This window comes from Melopsittacus undulatus, chromosome Z (genome assembly GCF_012275295.1).
Source record: "Melopsittacus undulatus isolate bMelUnd1 chromosome Z, bMelUnd1.mat.Z, whole genome shotgun sequence".
NCBI classification, from domain to species: Eukaryota; Metazoa; Chordata; class Aves; order Psittaciformes; family Psittaculidae; genus Melopsittacus; species Melopsittacus undulatus.
Genome location: NC_047557.1, coordinates 1,707,153 through 1,726,791, shown reverse-complemented (window position 1 = coordinate 1,726,791; position 19,639 = coordinate 1,707,153). Strand labels below are relative to the sequence as shown.

General features: G+C 41.7%; 1 protein-coding gene across 1 annotated transcript; it reads right to left on the bottom strand.

Annotated features, from left to right (window-relative positions):
- Positions 1-314: 314 nt before the first annotated feature.
- CFAP53 (cilia and flagella associated protein 53) lies at positions 315-17,821 on the bottom strand. The gene is made up of 8 exons (XM_034072977.1): positions 17,758-17,821; positions 16,319-16,548; positions 13,918-14,091; positions 7,945-8,248; positions 4,376-4,591; positions 3,062-3,278; positions 2,469-2,571; positions 315-917 (listed from the first exon to the last, which is right to left on the bottom strand). The coding sequence occupies exons 1-8, from the start codon at positions 17,815-17,817 to the stop codon at positions 701-703; spliced, it is 1,521 nt and encodes a 506-aa protein (XP_033928868.1). The 5' UTR covers positions 17,818-17,821; the 3' UTR covers positions 315-700.
- Positions 17,822-19,639: the final 1,818 nt, after the last annotated feature.

Below are 19,639 nucleotides of genomic sequence, written 5' to 3'. Positions count from 1 at the left end.
ATTCAAGGGCTATCAGGACAGGTGCAAAGCAGTATCAGCTCTTTACTACCCATCCCATAGTAAAATAGATATGAATCTATTCAAATATGAATATCTATCTAATAATAATCATATCTATCATAGAATCATAGAATAGTTAGGGTTGGAAAGGACCTTAAGATCATCTAGTTCCAACCCCCCTGCCATGGGCAGGGACACCTCACATCATGAATATCTAATAATAATCTATTCAAAAATAGTTTTGTATTTAACAAGGGAAATGATGAATCATCAGGTAATTTTTGTCTAAATAGAAAAAAAAGACTTTGAAAATATTTGCAGTTCAAAAGGCACTTTAATAAAAGTTTGCTAAAACTCTTATACAAGTTTTCTTTGTGCAGATTTTAAAGGATGCCTACATACCATTTGTGCCATAATCCATTATTATACTGCACAGAACATACAATAGTCTCATATTAAAATGACACACACTTTGATCTGGATTAGTCATTTTGTAAAAATCTACATGGAAAAAATTACCTTTAAAATATTTGTTTCTTGTACAAGTAAAATACTATTTCTTGTATTTTCCAGTTAAATTTTTTGAGCATCACAGTGGAGAGGGGTCTACTTACTCAAGTCAGTTATAAACATCTTTAGAAAATGTTTTTAGAGGCAACTGAGGGTGCTAAAATACCATACTGAGTGATCTTCTTTAGAATTAAGACATTAGTTTTCTTCTGAAAGGGTGGGTTTTTGCTACTTTCTCACGAGGTGTTGATAGAATGTCTTGTACCTTTTCTTGGTAAGCTCTCTCTGTTTCTAGGTTCAATTCATAATCTTGTTGCTTCTCTTCTTGCTCAGCATCACGGGCCTGTTGCCGGTAGGCCATTTGAGCCCTGAGTTGCTCTTGGTATTCTTTTGCTTCTTTTATTTTTCTGTAAAAGATATATGAATAGCTTATTTATGAAGTGTGGGTAAAAAAACGTCAAACAACATAATAATTTATTATTATTATTATTACAGCTGTTACCATTCAACCTTGGACTAAAGAACTCCTTTTAGGTGTTAAGAATAACTACCATTCTATTAACTAAATGCTATATACTAACCTTAGTGTCTTTAGAGTATTAACTTCATTCTGTAACGTTTTACAAGGCAGATTGCAAAATCAGAGCTCAACAGTGCTCAACAAAGAGAGCAAGAACAACTCTTTGTAACCAGGATGGCCTCTTCTCTGCCCCTCACAGTGGTGGTGAGAGGACAATCAGTGTGTCAGGTCTCTGTCCTTTTCTAGCTGAGGCTTGCTGCTGTAGCAGCCTTATACCCATCTCCATGCCCTCATTCTGAAGATAACAAGTTACTGACAAAAGGAAGGCAAGGTGCAGGCTCCTGCTGCACTGTTGTACTGATTCTAGGAAATGGCTGTCAGAAGAAATCATTCTTCCCTTCCACCTCAAGACTCATAGATTACTTTCACTACCCTCTGGAGAAGCAGTGGAAGTCTACCTACCTGTTCAGGCACTTCTGGAGCACGAGTCAGACAGACTCACACAGTCACTTAAAATACTAACAGTCTAGTCCAGACTTGTGCACTAACACAACACAGTTGAACCACAAACCTTTACTGACACCTCTGAATAACACCTTTGCTAAGTGAAGCATATCCAAAATGAAGTCCAGCATGCTTCCTTCAGAAGGGTGAGGTTCCTGCTGTAGCCAGGAGATTGTTACCAATAACATCATCAGAGAACACAACAGATACTGTCTGTAGAAGAAGCTACTCAGTTACCTCCTGCGGACAAGTATGGAGATAGGGCAGGCGTGCAAAATAGAAATTGAGGAAGTGGAAGAAGGCCCGGCTCCCTAGGCTTTGCATGACACCCAGAGGAACATTTCAGCTATTGCATGTAACTACATTCTCACCCTGAGGAGCTGCAAGGGAAGGAGAACACCGTGTGGCTGGGTGTCGTGCAGTAGTCTGTTGTTTGTGTGGCTGCCTATATGACTGTTTTAAGGGATGCATGTGGGTGGAGTTTAGCAATAAGCCAGAACACACTAGTTCTCCTAGGTAAGTAATGAACTAACCCTTCATTAACCTTCCTCCCCAAATTCTGCCACTCGTAATAACAGCTCAGAGTATGTGGGGATGTTTTTAATAACCATGATTGATGCAAGTCACATGATGTTCCCAAAAGACAAAAATAAGGATATGTAATGAAACACCATTATTTGTGTGATGAGATTGGAATTAGTGATTTAATACCAACTGCAGTTTAACAGAGTTGCTGTTGAGCAGTTTGGAGCTAACAGGCTGCACAGTGGTAGAGTCTCTCTGAACAGAATAAAGCCTACCCAGTGCTCTTAAAACTATATGAAAATAAGAATTAGCCTTTCCACAAGCTTAAAACATTGATCTATGTCATGTCTGATGGCATTAAAAAAAAACAAAACAAACAAACAAAAAAAAAAAAACAAAAAAAACAAACCTTGCATATTTTTCTTCTTCTGTATGTTTGAGTTCAGTGATTGCTTCAGCTAGTAACTTCTTCTCCTGAGCGAGTTCTTCGTGCTTCTTTACATTTCTCTGCACTGCAAAAAAACCCAAACAACAAAACCTTTCAAAGATAACAGCACTGCTAAGCTTGAAGGGACAGCGAGGCTGTGCTCAAGCCAAGTAGCTTACCTAGCAAGCCTGAGTTCTGTTGTTTCTGAAGAAGCACACAAAACAATGGCAAGTGTATTCTCAGCTTAGTTTTTCACCCACTCAGAACAGAAAAGATTTCACATTAAGAATTTAATAATAATATAATTAATAATAATGACTGCTTGATCATGCACTCTTTACTAGGCTTTGCTGTGGTGATAGCAATGGGAAATTAGTGCAGGGAATGTCTGCAGGAGCGAAGGTTCAGAAGCAGATTCAGATGCAGTAGCATTGTTATCCAGTCAGCCATACACCCTGTGCATGCTGGGCCAGATGGTCTTCCCAAAAGCAGCATGCTGTACTCTCTCAGCCTTTGCCAACACTCACATTCATGTGGTAGGTTTGGTGCCCAGACAGTGAGCTGTTACTACTTACACTTCTCCTCAATCTGCAGTTGTCTTGTATTTAGGACATCATTCAGGAGCTGCTTTCTAGCCTCCTTTTCTAGTCGCAATTTTTCAGCCTTTTTGTCCCAAATCTCCACTATCTCCTCATCAATGATCTTGTCCTCTTCTTTTTGTCGCTGTCTCTCCTCCTCCAGCTGTTGAGCCAGGTGTGCCAGGTAAGCCTTCTGCTCCTTTAAGAGCTCTTGCTGCGAACACAGAGACATTTGCAGAGCTGAGTAAATGACTTAAAAAAACCTTTCAAAACATGAAGAGACATAGGGTTTGCAGCCAGTGTGGGAACTGAGAGCCCCACTCCAAACCCTGCAATGGGAAAGAGCTGTACAGAATCTTCTTCCTGGCCAGTCAGCAGTGCTTGGACAATAGTGTAAGAGCAGAACAAAACCAAGTGATCCCTTCCTCCACAGAATCAGCTGCCTACAACACTGACATTTCACAAACTTCCTGCAGCTACTTCACCTTTACCTGCATTAGAATTCTTGGGGTCCAGTAAAAGTATAATAATAAATATCACCTCCTCTAATTTTGTGCCAAGGTCTAAAAGTGAGTTTATAAAACTTTCTCATATAAACTCACATGAGCTTCTAAATAACTTAGGCAGAGTAATGAATGCAGCTCTCTGCTCTGACTTAAAAGTTACTTTGAAAGCTATTTTCACCCTGAAGCTGGACAATCTATTTGTTTCAAATTTAGGAAGTGACAGTCACATCCATCAATTCACAGCATCTCCAAGATATTCAGCATGAGGTTTTGCATCTATATATGCAGCAGCTATCTATATCCATGCTATATCTGTATCTTGGCTTATCCAGCTAAGACTTAAAATAATTTCTTAGCATTAATGAATTAGAAGTATTAGCAGTTGTAAGTACTTAACAAATCAGGTCCACAAAACAAAAAATACTTTTCCAACCTACATTATACCCATGTAGTGCAAGGATGAAAAATCTCATGTGATTTATACACCATGAAATTGGCAGAGGGACAAGAGTCCAGGAATTCTTAAGAGCTCCCTTCTTTCACCTAGCTTGGTATCCTTGCTGATTGCAAAGCATGCTTTAAATTACTCACTGTGGTTTTAATAGATAACAGGTTTCTTCAGAGAAGCAGATCAGTGGCAGGAGGAGAGACAACAGACTATGCAAGAAAAGAATCAACTTGTTCAAAGAAAAGGGCTTGTGTCTGATCTCATTTATACTGTGTAGTATAAAGCACTAAGTGCCACAAAATTAGTCTAGATGAGGGACTCCCCCACAACTTCACAACAAACACCTCTAGGCCTTACTTTTCTTCTTGCTTTCTCAATGTTCTCCTGGGGGTCCTGAAGAGCTTTTTCTAAGATCTTCATCTCTAAGGCAAGTTCAATTTGTTTTTCTTCATTAAGACGATTCTTCCTGTCCTGTGCTGCACTGAGCAACACATCCCTGCATTCCCTCTGTTTCTGCAGTTTCTTCACCTGAAGTTGTTCATTTTCTAGTTTAAGCAGTTGCTGCTCTTCTTCCTACAATGGTAAAAATAGCCAGCTTGTAAAATCATTGCATAATTTCAAACTAAAGTGATGGCATGAATTAGTTTAATTGGAACATTGGACAGCAAAGATAAATATTTAAAGCCTTTCTTGCTGACATTAGAGAACCATTGTGATCCATTGCACTTGTTAAAGCATGAGCATTTCAGCATATCATTTACTAGAATTTAGGATTTTTACATTTAATTATCACATGCACTTCAATATCAAAACACTGAAATGCCTGATGTTCTCCAAGTATTTCAAAGGGTAGACAGAATCATCTCCTCAGAGAAATCAGTATCACTGCAGCATTTATGATCTATGTCCAAGTCATCACATGCAGCCATAACCATTAATCAGTAACAGAACCTTCCTGTTTCTGCACGTGTTACCTGTGCCATGTCTGTGCTGGATGTCCAGAGCACAGAACTAGTGAACGTAGGGTTGTATAAAGTAAGTAATTGGTTCTTTATATTTTGATGGGCAGTTACTGAATTTCCATGGTTTCAAAACGTTCCATTTTATATTGGAAAGAAGAAAAAAAATGGACAGTAGAGCTGAGTTCTGAAAAAACAGTGAAAACCAGAAAACATATTCAAGTTCTAACAGTTCTATTCAAGAATATTTAGAAAAAATAAATAAATGAAAATTAATACCAGAGTACCATCAACAAACTAACTTAGCATAATTTCTGAACAGCATGAATTTGAGTAAGTTTACAAGCACAGCTGTGCTTAAACATAGTCATAAAACAGTATGTGACCATCATTAACGTATCTACAGGCCTCAGAAGCAATGTGTCAGCTGTCTTGAAGGTACATTTTTTTGTTAGCCTGTTTTTAAATTAAATATCTCTTTTGTAATGTGAACAATTCTTCTGAAATGCATTAGCAGGTTTGTCTAATCTTCCCCATGCAGAAGTACAAGCTGCACTTCTTAAGGAACAGAACTTGTTACGCTGGACATAAAGCACTCACTGATTTTTCCAGTGCTCCAAAGCCAGAGCTGACTTTGCTATCTGCCTGAGTGGTCAAATTCAGAAGCTGGTAAAACACCTTTGAAATTCAGTATTTATACTATTTGAGCCACAGGATAAGTAAACAAAAAAACTTTGAGCAGTAAACTAAAAAGAAAGTTAAAATAGTTAACAGTCTAGTGGGCAAGCTGACACGTCGTAGACTGAATACTGACACACCAGTGAAGCTCTGTGTGAGTGTCCAAGGATGGAATCCACAGTGTTTATTCTAGGAAGGTATAAACACTGGGGAGACACAACACTGCAAGTGTACACAGAAATTGTTACCAACCATCCATCTGTAAGCTAGGACCAAAGTGCTATGGCAGAAACCCATGTAGCACTTGTGAAACTACAGCCAGTGTAATGTGATTTCAATCACCTTCTCAGGAAATCATAATTCTATAACAGAGAGAAAAGAAAGAGTGGCAGGAAGATGGCTAATGTCAGTAGTGTAGCTAATGCAAAATTGCTGTCTCTGTTTTGTCATCCAGCCTGAGGTATTCTGATGCACACGTGGTATTTCATGGCAAAGGCGCGAGTTTTAATTTACTAAATAATCTATTTCCAGCAGCAACCACAAGAAACATTACACATTGAGACACTTAATTGTCCTTGGTGTGTCCTTCATCCAGATGAAACCCCTGATCATTAGAGGCTATCAACTCTGCACTGAGAAACTTATAATGGGGCCATCTGCCATATCCCTTTTCTGCTGATGAAGGATTATATCCCATTTTTAACACAGAAACTCTCCTTTATGGACCCTTTGAAGAAAGCTTTTTTACAGACACTAAACCACTTCACCAGAAATTTATGTCCTTGACAGAGCCCAAGGCAGCTGTCTTCAGGGGAAGCTACAGAGTCTTCTACTCTAGTCACATTTTTCTGAAAAGGACAGTTAAGTAGAAGTGTTCTTTGCCTGCGAGGTTTGGCAGTGCCTTAAAAGTTGTTACAAGAAGACAATTTCATTCTGCATGTTTTTAAATAACTGAAACATTACAAGTCTAGCTTGAAATAAGGACTCTTTTACAGGCAGAATTTTCAGAGCATAGTGTCATTATTTTTTAAAATCAGTGATGTAACCTTGCCAACATCAGCTTCCAGTGCCTAACACAGTAGCCTGAGTGATTATTCAACTGCTACATGTAAATAGCTACAAAATGAAGACTGAGTCTGAGCTAAACAGTCTCAACTCACACAGTCAACAAGAATACTGTGAACCAGTGACCCCACTAAATCCAGCACAACTACAGCAAGCCTACACTGGGGGGAAATAAGGATAAAAAAAAGGGTAGTGGCCATTTTGGCCAAGATAGTCAAATGCCTCCCATGATGTGATGCCCAACAGCAGCCAACACTAGCAGGTGAGAGAGCTTGGGCACTGCTTGCTAATTTGTTTCTAGAAAAAATGATGTAGATTCTGAAATTCAGTCAGCTGCAGCATAAGCAGGTGGGAATTTTCATATAAACATGTCTCCTCATGTATGTATCAGGGTCCTGAGCTCATCAACAGGCTCTACAACCTCTCTGCAGGGTTTGCCTATGTGTGATGCAGCAGTCCCAACATGAGCCTTGGATCCGAGGGCTGGAAAAGACTGTTGTGAGAAAGGGCTAAGAGGAGTCGCTTCAAGCTGCAGTTAGGCTCTGTCTCTTGCCCTTGGTGCCTACAAGAGCTGTGCTGCAGGTATGCCTATGCCTGAGGTTGATCCTGATCTAGACCTTGACTTGACTTGCCACACAGTCTGGACTTTTAGATGTCAGCAGTTACTGTCAGCAGACTTCCTCTGCTCCATTCCTTTGGGTACTGTGGGACTCTTGACAGTGAGGACAGTGTATTTGCCTCCCCCACTGTCACCTTCAGCTACTGGCTCCACTTCCCTTCTGGGAGCAGCACACTCTTGGTGTTTCCTCCCAGTGCATTTACCATGATCATTGAACATATGTATCATGGTCTGAGATCTGGTGTTGGGTGCAACAGCTGGTACACAAGACTCTCCAGCTGTCCCACAACAAAGCAGAAATCAGAAAACTGCAAATATGTGGGGCAAAAGGTTAAAAACATTTCCATTTCCCACAGAGGCTCTGAAAGCCTTTGAATGCAAAAATCCTTTATGATGCTAAGCTTCAAAAGATGTATTTCCCTTTGTAAACAGGAATGCATTTGCCACAGCTCTGGAAAAGAGGCTTAGCATAATAGGGCAGTCTCAGATACAAATGGAATCAGTGAAGATACAAATAAGGTACAGATTAATCTAAATGTCTACTAAGCCTATCATTAGGAAGGCCTCAGGCACAACCCTGAATTGAGAATGATAACAGAAATTACCAGCAGTCGAGCCTCTTCCTCCTTCAGCCGCTTTGCGTCCTCTTTGTGAGCCTTGAGCACTGCTACCTGGGCATTGAGTGCATTCAGAGTTTCCCGATTCTGTTCTGCTATTTTCCGCACCTTCAATGCCTCTTGCTTTTCCTTTGCTAACATATCCTCTTTCAAAAGCTCTTCAAGCATCTGCTCTTCCTTCTTCTGCTGCTTTTCCAACTCCTTCTTCAGTGCTACCTGAGCCAGCTGGTCTTCAGACACTTCCTTCTGATGCTTCTTCATCCACAGTGTACGAAGCTCTTCGGATTGTTCTCTGAAAGGCAACATAAAAGTTAAAAAACCCCAAAAGTCTCAAAGCAATATGCAAGTCTACAGAGGTGTGATGGACAGAGGTTCCCAGCTCATAATACTCAAAGGACCATGTCTCAGGATACCAAATTGTACACCTGGTCTGACACTGACTCCTTGTGAGACCTAAGAAATCATAGAGAGCCTGATGGGATGGAGATTTTGACATGAATTTGTAAAGTATATATATATACACACATATACGCATATATATGCACAATATATACATACCTCTTAAACACAATGTGTATTTCATACAAAATATATATATATCATTGGAACATGCAATGTGTGGGGTTTGTATATTTCTTTTAACATATAAAACACATGCACACTGCACTTGCTCAACATGTAGGTTGCTCTTTATTCAAATGAAGACTCAGAATATCTTTATTAGTCACTTGAAAGCTCATTCATATTCAGGAAATACTTTGAGCACGGAAATTTAGGTTCAACAGGAACCACTAGAAATTTATTAATTTTTTTAATGAAGTTTTGTGGGGTAACTCCAAAAAGTTGCAATGAAAGTCAGGAGAAGCTAGAAAGTCAAACAACTAATGCAGCTTTCAATTTGCACTTACTCACTGCAACTGAGTTGCACATAAACAGGTATTTGTCCCCAGCTGAAGAACACTGAACTGTTTATAGATTCTGCCTTTATTTTTGAAAAAAAAAACCACTATTGAGATCAACATATGCTGTTGAACAACATCTGATTTGAACAATATGCAAGCATTTTAATTCTGTTCTACAACTAAGATATAAATTTTCACAAAATCAAAATAGGAAACTGGCAAACAATGGTGAAGATCTACAAGGGTTCAGGATCTATAAGCTCTACGGATGTGTGACAGACAGATGTGAATGCTGTGAAGTAAAAAGATATCCCAATTTCAGGCTGAATGAAACCATCTACAGGTTACTACAATCCTAATTAGGAATTCATAGTAGATATTGTAAGACATCATTGACTGAATCTCAAACCACTGCATGACAGCAGCAGTTACCTGTACAATGTGAAATACTATTACTTTGCACAGCATTTAGCTGACAGTCCTATGCAGCAAAAATATCTAATAGTCATCAAGGAACTATCTCATAGAGCTCAGTCTCCACACTGGGACAGTTACAGTTGATTTGCCTAACTGCAGCAACAAAACAAAATCTGAATCCCATTGACTAAGGTGTAATTTTTTTTAATACTTAAAAACAAAATTAAGTTTGCCAGCACTAAAAGTAGATATCTGGTCATTTGGTTTTTCATGTTCTGTGGCCCTGCTAAGGACCTGTCTTTGCAAGGTCTTTACTTTTCTAAATGATTCCGAAGTCCAGTATAGCTGCTGTCTCCATCTAAACCTACATTTATATTCCCTCATGTGGGGTTTAGGTACAGAGTTAATAGGAGCATTATTCCCTCTGGGGACATGGGTTCACACCTCAATGAAGGCCTCAGAAACAATTCAGATTTGGCCTCTCCCTAAGGTCAACTGCTATATCCACTAGCAATGAGGCAAACAGGGAAAATACAGTAAAACAGTGTGTGACTGGTGATCTATAACTCATTTCTGCCCTAAAACTAGTAAAATTATGCTCTGAAATTCTGGCTTCTTCACCTGACACTGCTCCTTCATCACCTCCTGCTCACCTCCTGCTAACAAGCACAGAATTAGCACAGCTCCTGGTATCATTAATATGTAGCTGAGGCAAACATCAGCATATAAATAATTATTTGTTGGCTTACAAGATCTTCCAAAGCTTTACCAATAAAACTCCATGCTAAGATAGCCTCCTAAAAATACTTACTGTTTATAAAATGCAAAAAGCATTTCCCCAAGTAGCTCTACTCTGGTTCAGAACCGGTTGAACAAGCTATTGACAGACAGAAAAAGTGACAGTGCTGAAAGCCAGATTGACCCTGTTCTCATTGCTACAATAGTTAGAGTAGAGCAGTGCAAAATCAGAGCTGACTGTGGAGGGGAAAGGTGGCTATACCTTTTTGTCCCTTGTTGTTGTAGCAGTGAGGTACAGCCAAAGAACACAATCCATGACCTGTATTTTCATGTAGAAGCAGAGGTCTCACAATGTTTTCTTCCTGTCAGCATTCACTGTTTGCTGCCCCACATTTCAGCTGTAAGTTTCTGAGGCCAAGGGCATCGCTCTCTTCATCCTCTATATGTAAAGCACCTAATGCCATTGAGCCTGTGGTGGAAGGTTCTTTCCTTAGTCAGGCTTGCATTATCTAAAGGAGAAGCTGTCACTGGAGTGAGGAACCATCTTTAGCTTAGCTGAGAAGGGTGAAAAAATGCAGTAACAAAAGAGCAGATGCCAGTGCAGACTAGTGAAAAGGAATGGTTTGCCTCTTGTATAAGACTGGAACCTTCTGACTACTGGTTGTCCCAACAATGAAAGCAGAGAGCAGCATAGAGATGTGCAGGCTGTAAGCAATGGCGCACTCCAAGAGGTGGCCCCATCCTTCAAGCAGGTAAACAAACAGACTATATTATTGTCAGTTTTCTTATATTTTAGCACTGGGGTTTATCTTCCAACTCCTGGGCAGGAGCTAGTGGTCATTAAAGACTACAATACTAATTAGTATTCATGAAAAATGTGTTTCTCAAATACTGTGAGGGAAACATGCTATTATTAAGATTTCAAATCTTACACCATTAGAAATAACTGTATTACCTTAACAAAATGGGTTCAAAGTTCTCTCAGCAGTGAAGGAATAAAGAATTACTTATTCTTTTTCATGACTATAAACTAATTTGAATTTTAATTGAATTCTCAGAAAGAAAGAGAAGTTAAATAAAAGTTCAGCACAGTTAGAATTTTAATATAAAATAACCCTATAATTGCTTGATTTCATCAAAATAATTCCTTCAAAGCAGCTTTTACAGCAACCTATAAACATCTGCTCCCCCAGATGGCTGGTTTTCTTCCTCACTTTGCTATCCTAAGCTTCTTAACATTAAAATGTATGTAGCTACTTCCCAAAGACAGAAACTGCATTTATTCCCAACCACTCACAGTTATTTATTCATTTTATGGCTGTAATACAAAGTTCCTGTGATAACAGCATCTCTGTAAGGATGTTTGATGTTATCACAATAAAAAGGATGTGTTTTATGCAAATTTTAAGACACTGCAATTTTCTTTAAAGATACCAATGCTGAACATGCCCTTGGGCTAAAACTGGCAGAGTATCTCTTCATACAAGTTGTAGCCTTTCATGAAAATGAATTCCAGTGTGACTCTAGTAGTCCAAGGACTGTGCCCTCTATGACCTCACGACAAAGGACTCTTCCTGGCCAACATCACCACTGAGAAGCTGTTAGATCTATTACCCTCAGGCTAGAGCTCCAAACCCAGCCTACACAGCTGATAAAAGAGCATCCTTTTAGCATTCTGAAATAACGTATTGGATTGCTGTACACTTCAGGTGCTCCCATACCTCAGGCTGAGAATCTATACTGCAGAAGAGTGGAGTGACTTTCTTAAAAGAAATAAAGAAGTCTGTATTAGGTTTCAGAAAGACATTCCAAATAGTTGTAAATTCACAGGCAAAGAGAAACAGAAAATCATGTGCATATCCACCTGCTGTTGAAATCATCTCCCTGGGCTCCTCTGGCTGTGCCCTAGAGCGAAGGTTTCCAAAGCAGGGTACATAAGACAATCCACTGGGGTGCAGGAAGAAAATATGTTTTGTAACATTAATAAGTAGCATTAAAATTAAAATAGTGTTTGCTTCTTCTTTATCTTGCCCTCTTTTAATTTCTGGTTTTGCATATGTTTTATAATGTATATAATATACTACTATAATACTACAAGTACATAATTTATAAGTAAGTAAATATATTATGCATATATATTTATAGCAGCCTTCCAATACCTAAAGTGGGCCTACAAGAAAGCTGGAGAGGAACTTTTGCAAAGGGCCTGTAGAGGCAAGAAAAGGGCGAATGGCCTTAAACTGACAGAGGGGAGGCTGAGAGAGCAGACTGGGAAAGGCAGAAGAATGATGGGAATGATCCCATGAGACTGAGTCAATCATGTGTCAGCAGGGTTGTACTGGGAGAAAAAAGGACCTGAGACATCAACACAGGTAACTACAGTATGAAAGTCCAAGTGTGCTATCAGCAGATGATGAGATTCACTGGTCGGATTCAGTTTGCAATTACAATACCTAAAATCAGGCATCTACATATCAGCTAAATTCTAATCAATAGGAATCTACCCAATCACTGCAGCTAATACCAGGCAGGGTGCAATTCAACTGAAAGACCAGTACATGGCTAATTCAGTATAACTTAGGTTCCTTTAAGTGCCCTGATCTCAATGAAAATCCACTGAATAGAACAGGATTTCATATTTACAGTGAATATAAAGATAGCAACACTTAGACACCTACCTTTAGGTGTCAAAATCAGAAGCTGAATCATGCCTCATGGCATGTAAGACAAGCTACAGGTACAAAATAAAAGGCAGGCCAGCAGCGTCTCCTCAAAACAATTTTAAAAGTGAATTTCAACTACTGCATGATGGATACGAACTAGAAATTGTCAGTCGTGAGGGCCATATTTTAAGGCCAGCATGTGAATTCAGATGTTCATGCACTGTCTTAACACCTGCCTCAGTCAATAAACCCCACACTTAAGAAACAGACATTTACCTGTGAAATTAGTTAATTAGAGCTCATGCACAAGTGAAAGCAAGTGTTGATTTTTACCCCTGCACACTGAGAAGCAGGTGTTCTGGATTTCTATGGTGGGAGAGTAGCAAGAGACACTTCAAATGATTACAATTAAAATACATTAATATTATTTTCATCCCTTCCTCAGAAAAATTATTTCCAAGAACTGAACAAGTCAGATTTCATGCCAGTGCTTCAGAGCCTGATATACACCTGTAAATCTTAATGACTTTGGAAGATGTTGACAAGCTCAGCATCCAGGAACTTCAGGTTGCATTTAAACTTTACCTTTGGCTGGAATTCTTGAATATGCAGTAACTAAAAACACTGTCTTATTGGACAATCTTCACTTTTCAAGGATCTTCAATGTAGCTTAGGAAGTATCATTTAGACCAAATTAATCTTCCATAAACACTTTTCACTCCAACAGTATAAAGCTGAAACAGAACTATTATGCCAGAATAAGGAATGACAAAACCAGCTGACATGGCAGGTGACAGTGCAGGGATGTTCACACAGGACTCAGAGTTTCACAGTACACTTGGAAGAATGTTTTCGTAGTATCTCAACACTTAAATAATGAGGATAGTGAAGATCTCTGTACCTGATGCCTTCATCTCTACTAATTAAATTTTTTTCTCACGTATTTTACTGAGCATTACAGCGTTGCAAATTTGGTCCCTGGACCACAGAAATCAAAAAAAGGCTATACTCTGCTCAAAAAAAGGCTATACTTTGCTCCACCGCATACAACATAGCTGAGGCCTCACAACTTCTGGCAAAGCTCATACACCTTTATCCAAACCACTTTAATCTTTTTTTGGTTTATCATTTCACTCAAATTCATCTTTACCTACTCAGTTTCTTATTGTCACCTTGTTAAATGGCTTCTTTATATTTATGTCAGGCAAATTCTCTTTTATAAGATATTTTTATGGTGATACCTGAATTGCTGCTCTCGTTTTTCAGCCACCAGTTGCTGTCTTTCTTCTTCTCTTTTCTCTTTCAGTAATTTTGCTCTCTCCCTAATCTTTGCTTGTTTCTCCTGTGCTGTTTCTTCAAGCACCTCCATTTCAGCATAGTACCTACTTTCCTCTGCTTCCAGAAGCTCACAAAGCCTGTAATAAAAATGTTTAAAGAAAAGCTAAAACAATCCTTCCGTTGAGTAAGCTTGAGTTTGTTATGAGCACAAAATAGGTACTAGGCTCCTTTCAACTTTTCTTGCAAATGCCCAAGAAGCGAACATCAAATTTTAACTCAGGGATCATTCCTGTTGTGCTCATGTAGGGAATCTTACAGCACAGTATGAGCTATTCTGTCCTGGCACAACTTAAGTTCCTGACCTTACAAACCCATTTCCAATGCTACTTTACAACTTCAGTCCCCCGTTAAACAAATACTGTATTTGTCACCAGATGAAATTAATTTCTTCTTGTACTAGTGTTATCCTTCAGCATAATCCCTCCCTGGTATTCACAACCCTTCTCTACACATCTGTAACTGTATCTTCCCTTAAACTACCTTCTATTATTTAAGCATCACTCCATAAACCACTTCACTCTGAAAGAACTTGATGAAAAAAACATATCAAATCAGCAATTTATAAACATGCTGCCATTTACCTATTTGTTCTACCAGGAAGAAAGGTGGAGGAATTCAGAAATCCAAATATTCACTAATTTCAGCCTGAATGCCCTTGTGTTTTCCAGGAAATCACTCACACTTTTATGCAATAGTGTGCCCGTGCTACTACATGAGCAATAGTGCTCTAGGACCTAAACTGCCACTGCCAGTGGGAGTTATAGTAGCAAAGCCAAAGACTAACCAATTTTGAAACCCAATTACAAAGTCCTAATTATACGCCAAGCTGAGTTTCCGTGCAAAGACAACATGGGGATATTAAGTAGCTAAATAAGAAGAAAACCCCGAAGTTCAACAACACCTGGGGAGGAATAACTCAATGAATTTGTACACACTGCAAGCTGACTGGCTGAGGATTGGCTCTGCCATAAGGGACCCGTGGGTCCTGGCAGACAAGCTGAGCAGAAGCCAGCAATGCACCCTTGCAACAAAGAAAGCAAACAGAATCTTGGTCTGCATGAGAAAAAACACTGCCAGCAGGTCGAGAGAGGGGAACCTTCCTTTTCAGGACTGATCAGACCTCACACAGATTGCTGGACTCAGTTCTGGGCTCCCCAGAACAAGAAAAATACTGACTTAGTGGAGTGAGCCCTGTGAAGGACCACTAAGATAATTAAGGGACTGCAGCATCTCTCCTGAGAGGAGAAACTTCAGCCTGGAGAAGACTCAGGGGAATTTATCGATGTATATAAACACCTGAAGGAATGTGGAAAAGGGTCTTCTCAGTAGTGCACACTGACAGCATAAGAGGCAATGGGCACAACCTAAAACATGCAAAATTCCATTTGAACACAAGAAAACTCAGATTTGGGTTGATTTTTAGCTGTGAGGGTGGTCACAAACTGATACAGGTTGCCCACAGAGATGGTGAAGTCTCCATTTGTAGAGATAAGCAAAACCCAAATTGACACAGTACTGGGCAACCTGCTTTATATGACTGCCTGAGCAGGGGGTTGGACTAGATTATCTCCAGAGGTTCCATCCAACCTGTGCAAGTGGTATACAATTGCTACGAAGACACATCAGAGCAGGATACCTAATCAGTGACTTTCATAGCTCCAAAGTCACTTAACATGAAAAAGTAACTGAGAAATAGAATCATATGAATTTTTTTCCAAAGATCAACATAGACCAGTTCTGTTCTTTACAAGACTGTAATATGCCTCACCTTCATTATTTCTGACTGACTTTTGAAATTTTTATTTTTGAAGCTGCCTGTATTGAAAATTACTTGTATGACCTCAACATTGACTTGAAGCTACAGAAAAAGTTACACCCAGCAATTAAAGCTTCTGACAATAAAGTACTCTTTGCTTTCTTTAAAAATCAAGCAATTAAAGTCAATATACTACAACTATATACTGAATATACTACTATGAAATACTACTTTTAATTTGCATTTGGCAGACTAGGTTCTAAATGCCACCTAAACTGTACTACTTAATGTGTTTGACATGATCTCTAGTGATTGGTTCACTCATTAATAAGAGAAATGGCAGCCCAATAACTACTCTTTGCTGTACACTGCTGCTTGGCCAACCAATAAGCACAACTCATGATTTCTGTTAAAATAACAAACATCATGCTCCAATACACAGTATAACGTACAATGCTGAGCTCCAGAATATTTTTCCCTGTCATCATTCCTCTACGTTAAGTTGAAAATAGTAGGGCAGATATTGGTATTAGCTACTTGTTTGTTACCTCATTCTCCTCTCATCAACCCCAGCGAGGTACTCCTGCATTGCCACATCAACCTTTCTCTGCACAGCACTGTTCAGCCACTTCTGTTCTTTCTGTTGCTGCCACCTGCAGGTCTTGCAGTACTGGTCGAACAGCTTTATTAATTTAGTATTTTCAAGGAGTTCCTTTTCTTTCTGTCTCCAGGCCAAGACAAAATTTTCATTTCTTTGCTCTTTAGGAGGCTTGGCTCTCTGTAAGAGAAAACATACGTGAGTAGTGAACATATAGTCAGTTATTCCACTTTTTGTTTTGCTTTTGTTTTTTAGCTGAATTAATCACCAAATGAGATGATGTGCACTTAAGCCCAGAACCCCCCCCGTGTGTGGGGCTGCACCCCCAGAGCGTGAGCAGCAGCTCAGGGAGGGGATCCTGCCCCTCTGCTGTGCTCTGTGAGACCCCCCCTGCAGCCCTGATCCAGTTCTGGGGCAGCAGCACAAGAGGGACCTGGAGCTGTTGGAGCGAGGCCAGAGGAGGCCATGGAGCTGCTGCGAGGGCTGGAGCAGCTCTGCTCTGGAGCCAGGCTGAGAGAGCTGGGCTGGGGCAGCCTGGACAAGAGAAGGCTCCTGAAGGGGAGACCTGAGAGCAGCTCCAGTGCCTAAAGGGGCTGCAGGAAAGCTGGAGAGGGGCTTGGGACAAGGGCCTGGAGGGACAGGCCAAGGGGAATGGCTTGAACCTGCCCGAGGGGAGACTGAGCTGAGCTCTGAGGCAGAAGCTGTTCCCTGGGAGGGTGCTGAGGCGCTGGCACAGGGTGCCCAGAGCAGCTGTGGCTGCCCCATCCCTGGCAGTGCTCAAGGCCAGGTTGGACACAGGGGCTTGGAGCAGCTGCTCCAGTGGAAGGGGTCCCTGCCCGTGGCAGGGGTTGGAGCTGGAGGAGCTTTAAGGTCCCTTCCAACCCAAACCAGTCAGGGGTTCTATGATACATAACACCAAAGGATGAGAATTTGGGGTTATAAGGGTAAATCCCGAGAGGACTGCCTTGAGTAGCACAACACCTCTACAAGAGCGTGAAATGGCTTCAAGTGCCCACAGTTCTTTGTCTTCCATGCTACAGCTTCATTCTTGCCCTATACATGCAAGGGAGTGTTTATAGTTTGCTTTACATACACTGAACAAGCGTCCTCACCACAGATCACCTCCAGCCATCTCCCTCCAGCCACATCTCCCCTCTCACACACAGCCGCACCCCACGGCGAATACAGGGGACCTGTACATCCGTGAAGGGCAGACTTCACCCCACACGGGTGCAGCTGGGAAGGCTCCTTCAGGGACCCCCACATCCTGCAGCCCTCACGACACCCCGCTCCCAGCTCCCCTCACAGAGCCCGGCACCGGGTTGCGGCTCCTATCGCCCCTCTCGACGGACGGGAGGAGGCTGTCCCCGCTCCGGCCCCGTCCCTCACCACCGCTACGGAGTGCGGGCCCGGCCCGGACACCTCCCGGCACCGCCGCTGCGCCGCCATGGCCGCCCGGCCGCCTCAGCCGTTGCTAGAGCGACGCGCGGCGGTGGCTGTGGCGTCATGGCGCAGCCACGGTGAGGGGCTCGGGAGCTGTAATGGCGGCCTGAGGTGACCCGCAGCCCAGCGGCGCTGCCGTGTGGTGCCGCAGCCCTGCAGCCTCTCACAGCCCCCCACAAAGTCCGTTTCTCTCAGCTGTAGAGGTACGGGTGTAATGAGGGGGCTGATCGATGGTTGGACAGTCGCATGCAGCTCAGTGTCTCGATGCACACCAGTGACAAATGGTGTCCCTCAGGGCTCTGTACTGGGACCAGTGCTGTTTAGTATCTTCATCAACAACATAGTGGGATCGAGCGCACTGTCACAAGCATGCAGGTGACACAGCCGAGGTAAGGGATGGGATACAGGTTGGAGAAGTGGAACCATCATGAGGTTCAATGGGCCCAGCACAGGGTCCACACTGTGAAATACGAGCTCTCTGCTCTAATCGAGATTAACAGGGGTTTATTGAGGGACAAAGTCAATAAAGCAAAAGCAACAGTGCTGGGCGCATGGCTGCAGCCGGAGGCACACTGGTTAGCGTTTGTTACAGGTTTATATACTTTCACTATTGCCTTAGTCATATACATATTGATAATTCCTGCATATAGGCAGGGAATATTATAACTAAATCCAGGAACTTGTTACCATAAGTGTCTTGGCGTCTGCGCACTGCTCTGCAGTGATTGTGGGCAGGGTCTTGAGGATGAACTAAGCAGTCTTTCTCTTGTGAGCAGGGGTCTTCAAGATGAAGTAAGCAGTCTTCCTCGCAGTATACTTTTCACCTCTGGCACGGTTGGATGCCCCAGTAATCACCAATTAGCTGAAACCAGCCATATCTGCAAGTTTCTGGTAGCTGGCAAAGATTTAGAACAGGGTGACCTTCCACAAAATTTGGTGCAGGAGGGGCAGACAAGGAGTATCCCAAGCTAGCAGATGTTGGGGAGGCTCTGTCTCTGAACTAACTGATAAGTAGAAGGCTGGTGTGAAGTCATTCAGTCATGTTTAGTGGGTCCCCTAAATTCCAAAGACTTACAGCACAGACTTTGTTCTTTATCTTCGACCTAAGTTAAGCTGAAAGTACTTTAACCCTACGTTTTCCAGGCACTAGCTTTTATCAAGCCTCCCCCCCCCCCCCTTTTTTTTCTTTTTACTTGACTCCATTTTGCTCGAGTTCTGGCCATTTTCAACTTTGTGAACCCATACAGTTATATCCACATAGCAGCACCAATGATTGCCAAAAGCAAATACATTTATGTGTTTATTGCAGCCCCCTGTGTCGGGCAACCCCCAGTATCAAGACAGGCTGGGGGATGGAGGAATGGAGAGTAGCCCTGAGGAGAAGGACTTGGGGTGTTGGATGAGCAGAAGCTCCCCATGACCCAGCTTCAGTGAGTGCTGGAGCCCAGAGCCCCCCGTGTGTGGGGCTGCACCCCCAGAGCATGAGCAGCAGCTCAGGGAGGGGATCCTGCCCCTCTGCTGTGCTCTGGGCAGACCCCCCCTGCAGCCCTGATCCAGCTCTGGGGCAGCAGCACAATGATCAGAGGGGTGAAGCTGATCTGCTGTGAGAAAAGGCTGAGACAGCTGGGCTTGTTCAGCCTGGATGAAGACGACTCAGGGAGACCTTATTGTGGCACTCCAGTTCTTAGAAAGAGCCTATTAAGAAGTATGGGGAGAGACTTTTTAGCAGGGCCTGTTGTGATAAAACGAGGGGTGATGGTTTTAACTTAGAGAGGGGACATTCATGATGGATATGAGAAAAAATTCTTCACAGTGTGAGTGGTAAAAA

Coding starts and splice junctions, on each gene's coding strand:
- CFAP53 (XM_034072977.1), bottom strand. CDS start 17,817: ATGGCGGCGCAGCGGCGGTGCCGGGAGGTGTCCGGGCCGGGCCCGCAC. Junction 16,549..17,757: donor GCCCGCACTCCGTAGCGGTG/GTGAGGGACGGG, acceptor TTTCTCTTACAG/AGAGCCAAGCCTCCTAAAGA. Junction 918..2,468: donor GAAGAAGAAAAATATGCAAG/GTTTGTTTTTTT, acceptor TATCTTTTACAG/AAAAATAAAAGAAGCAAAAG.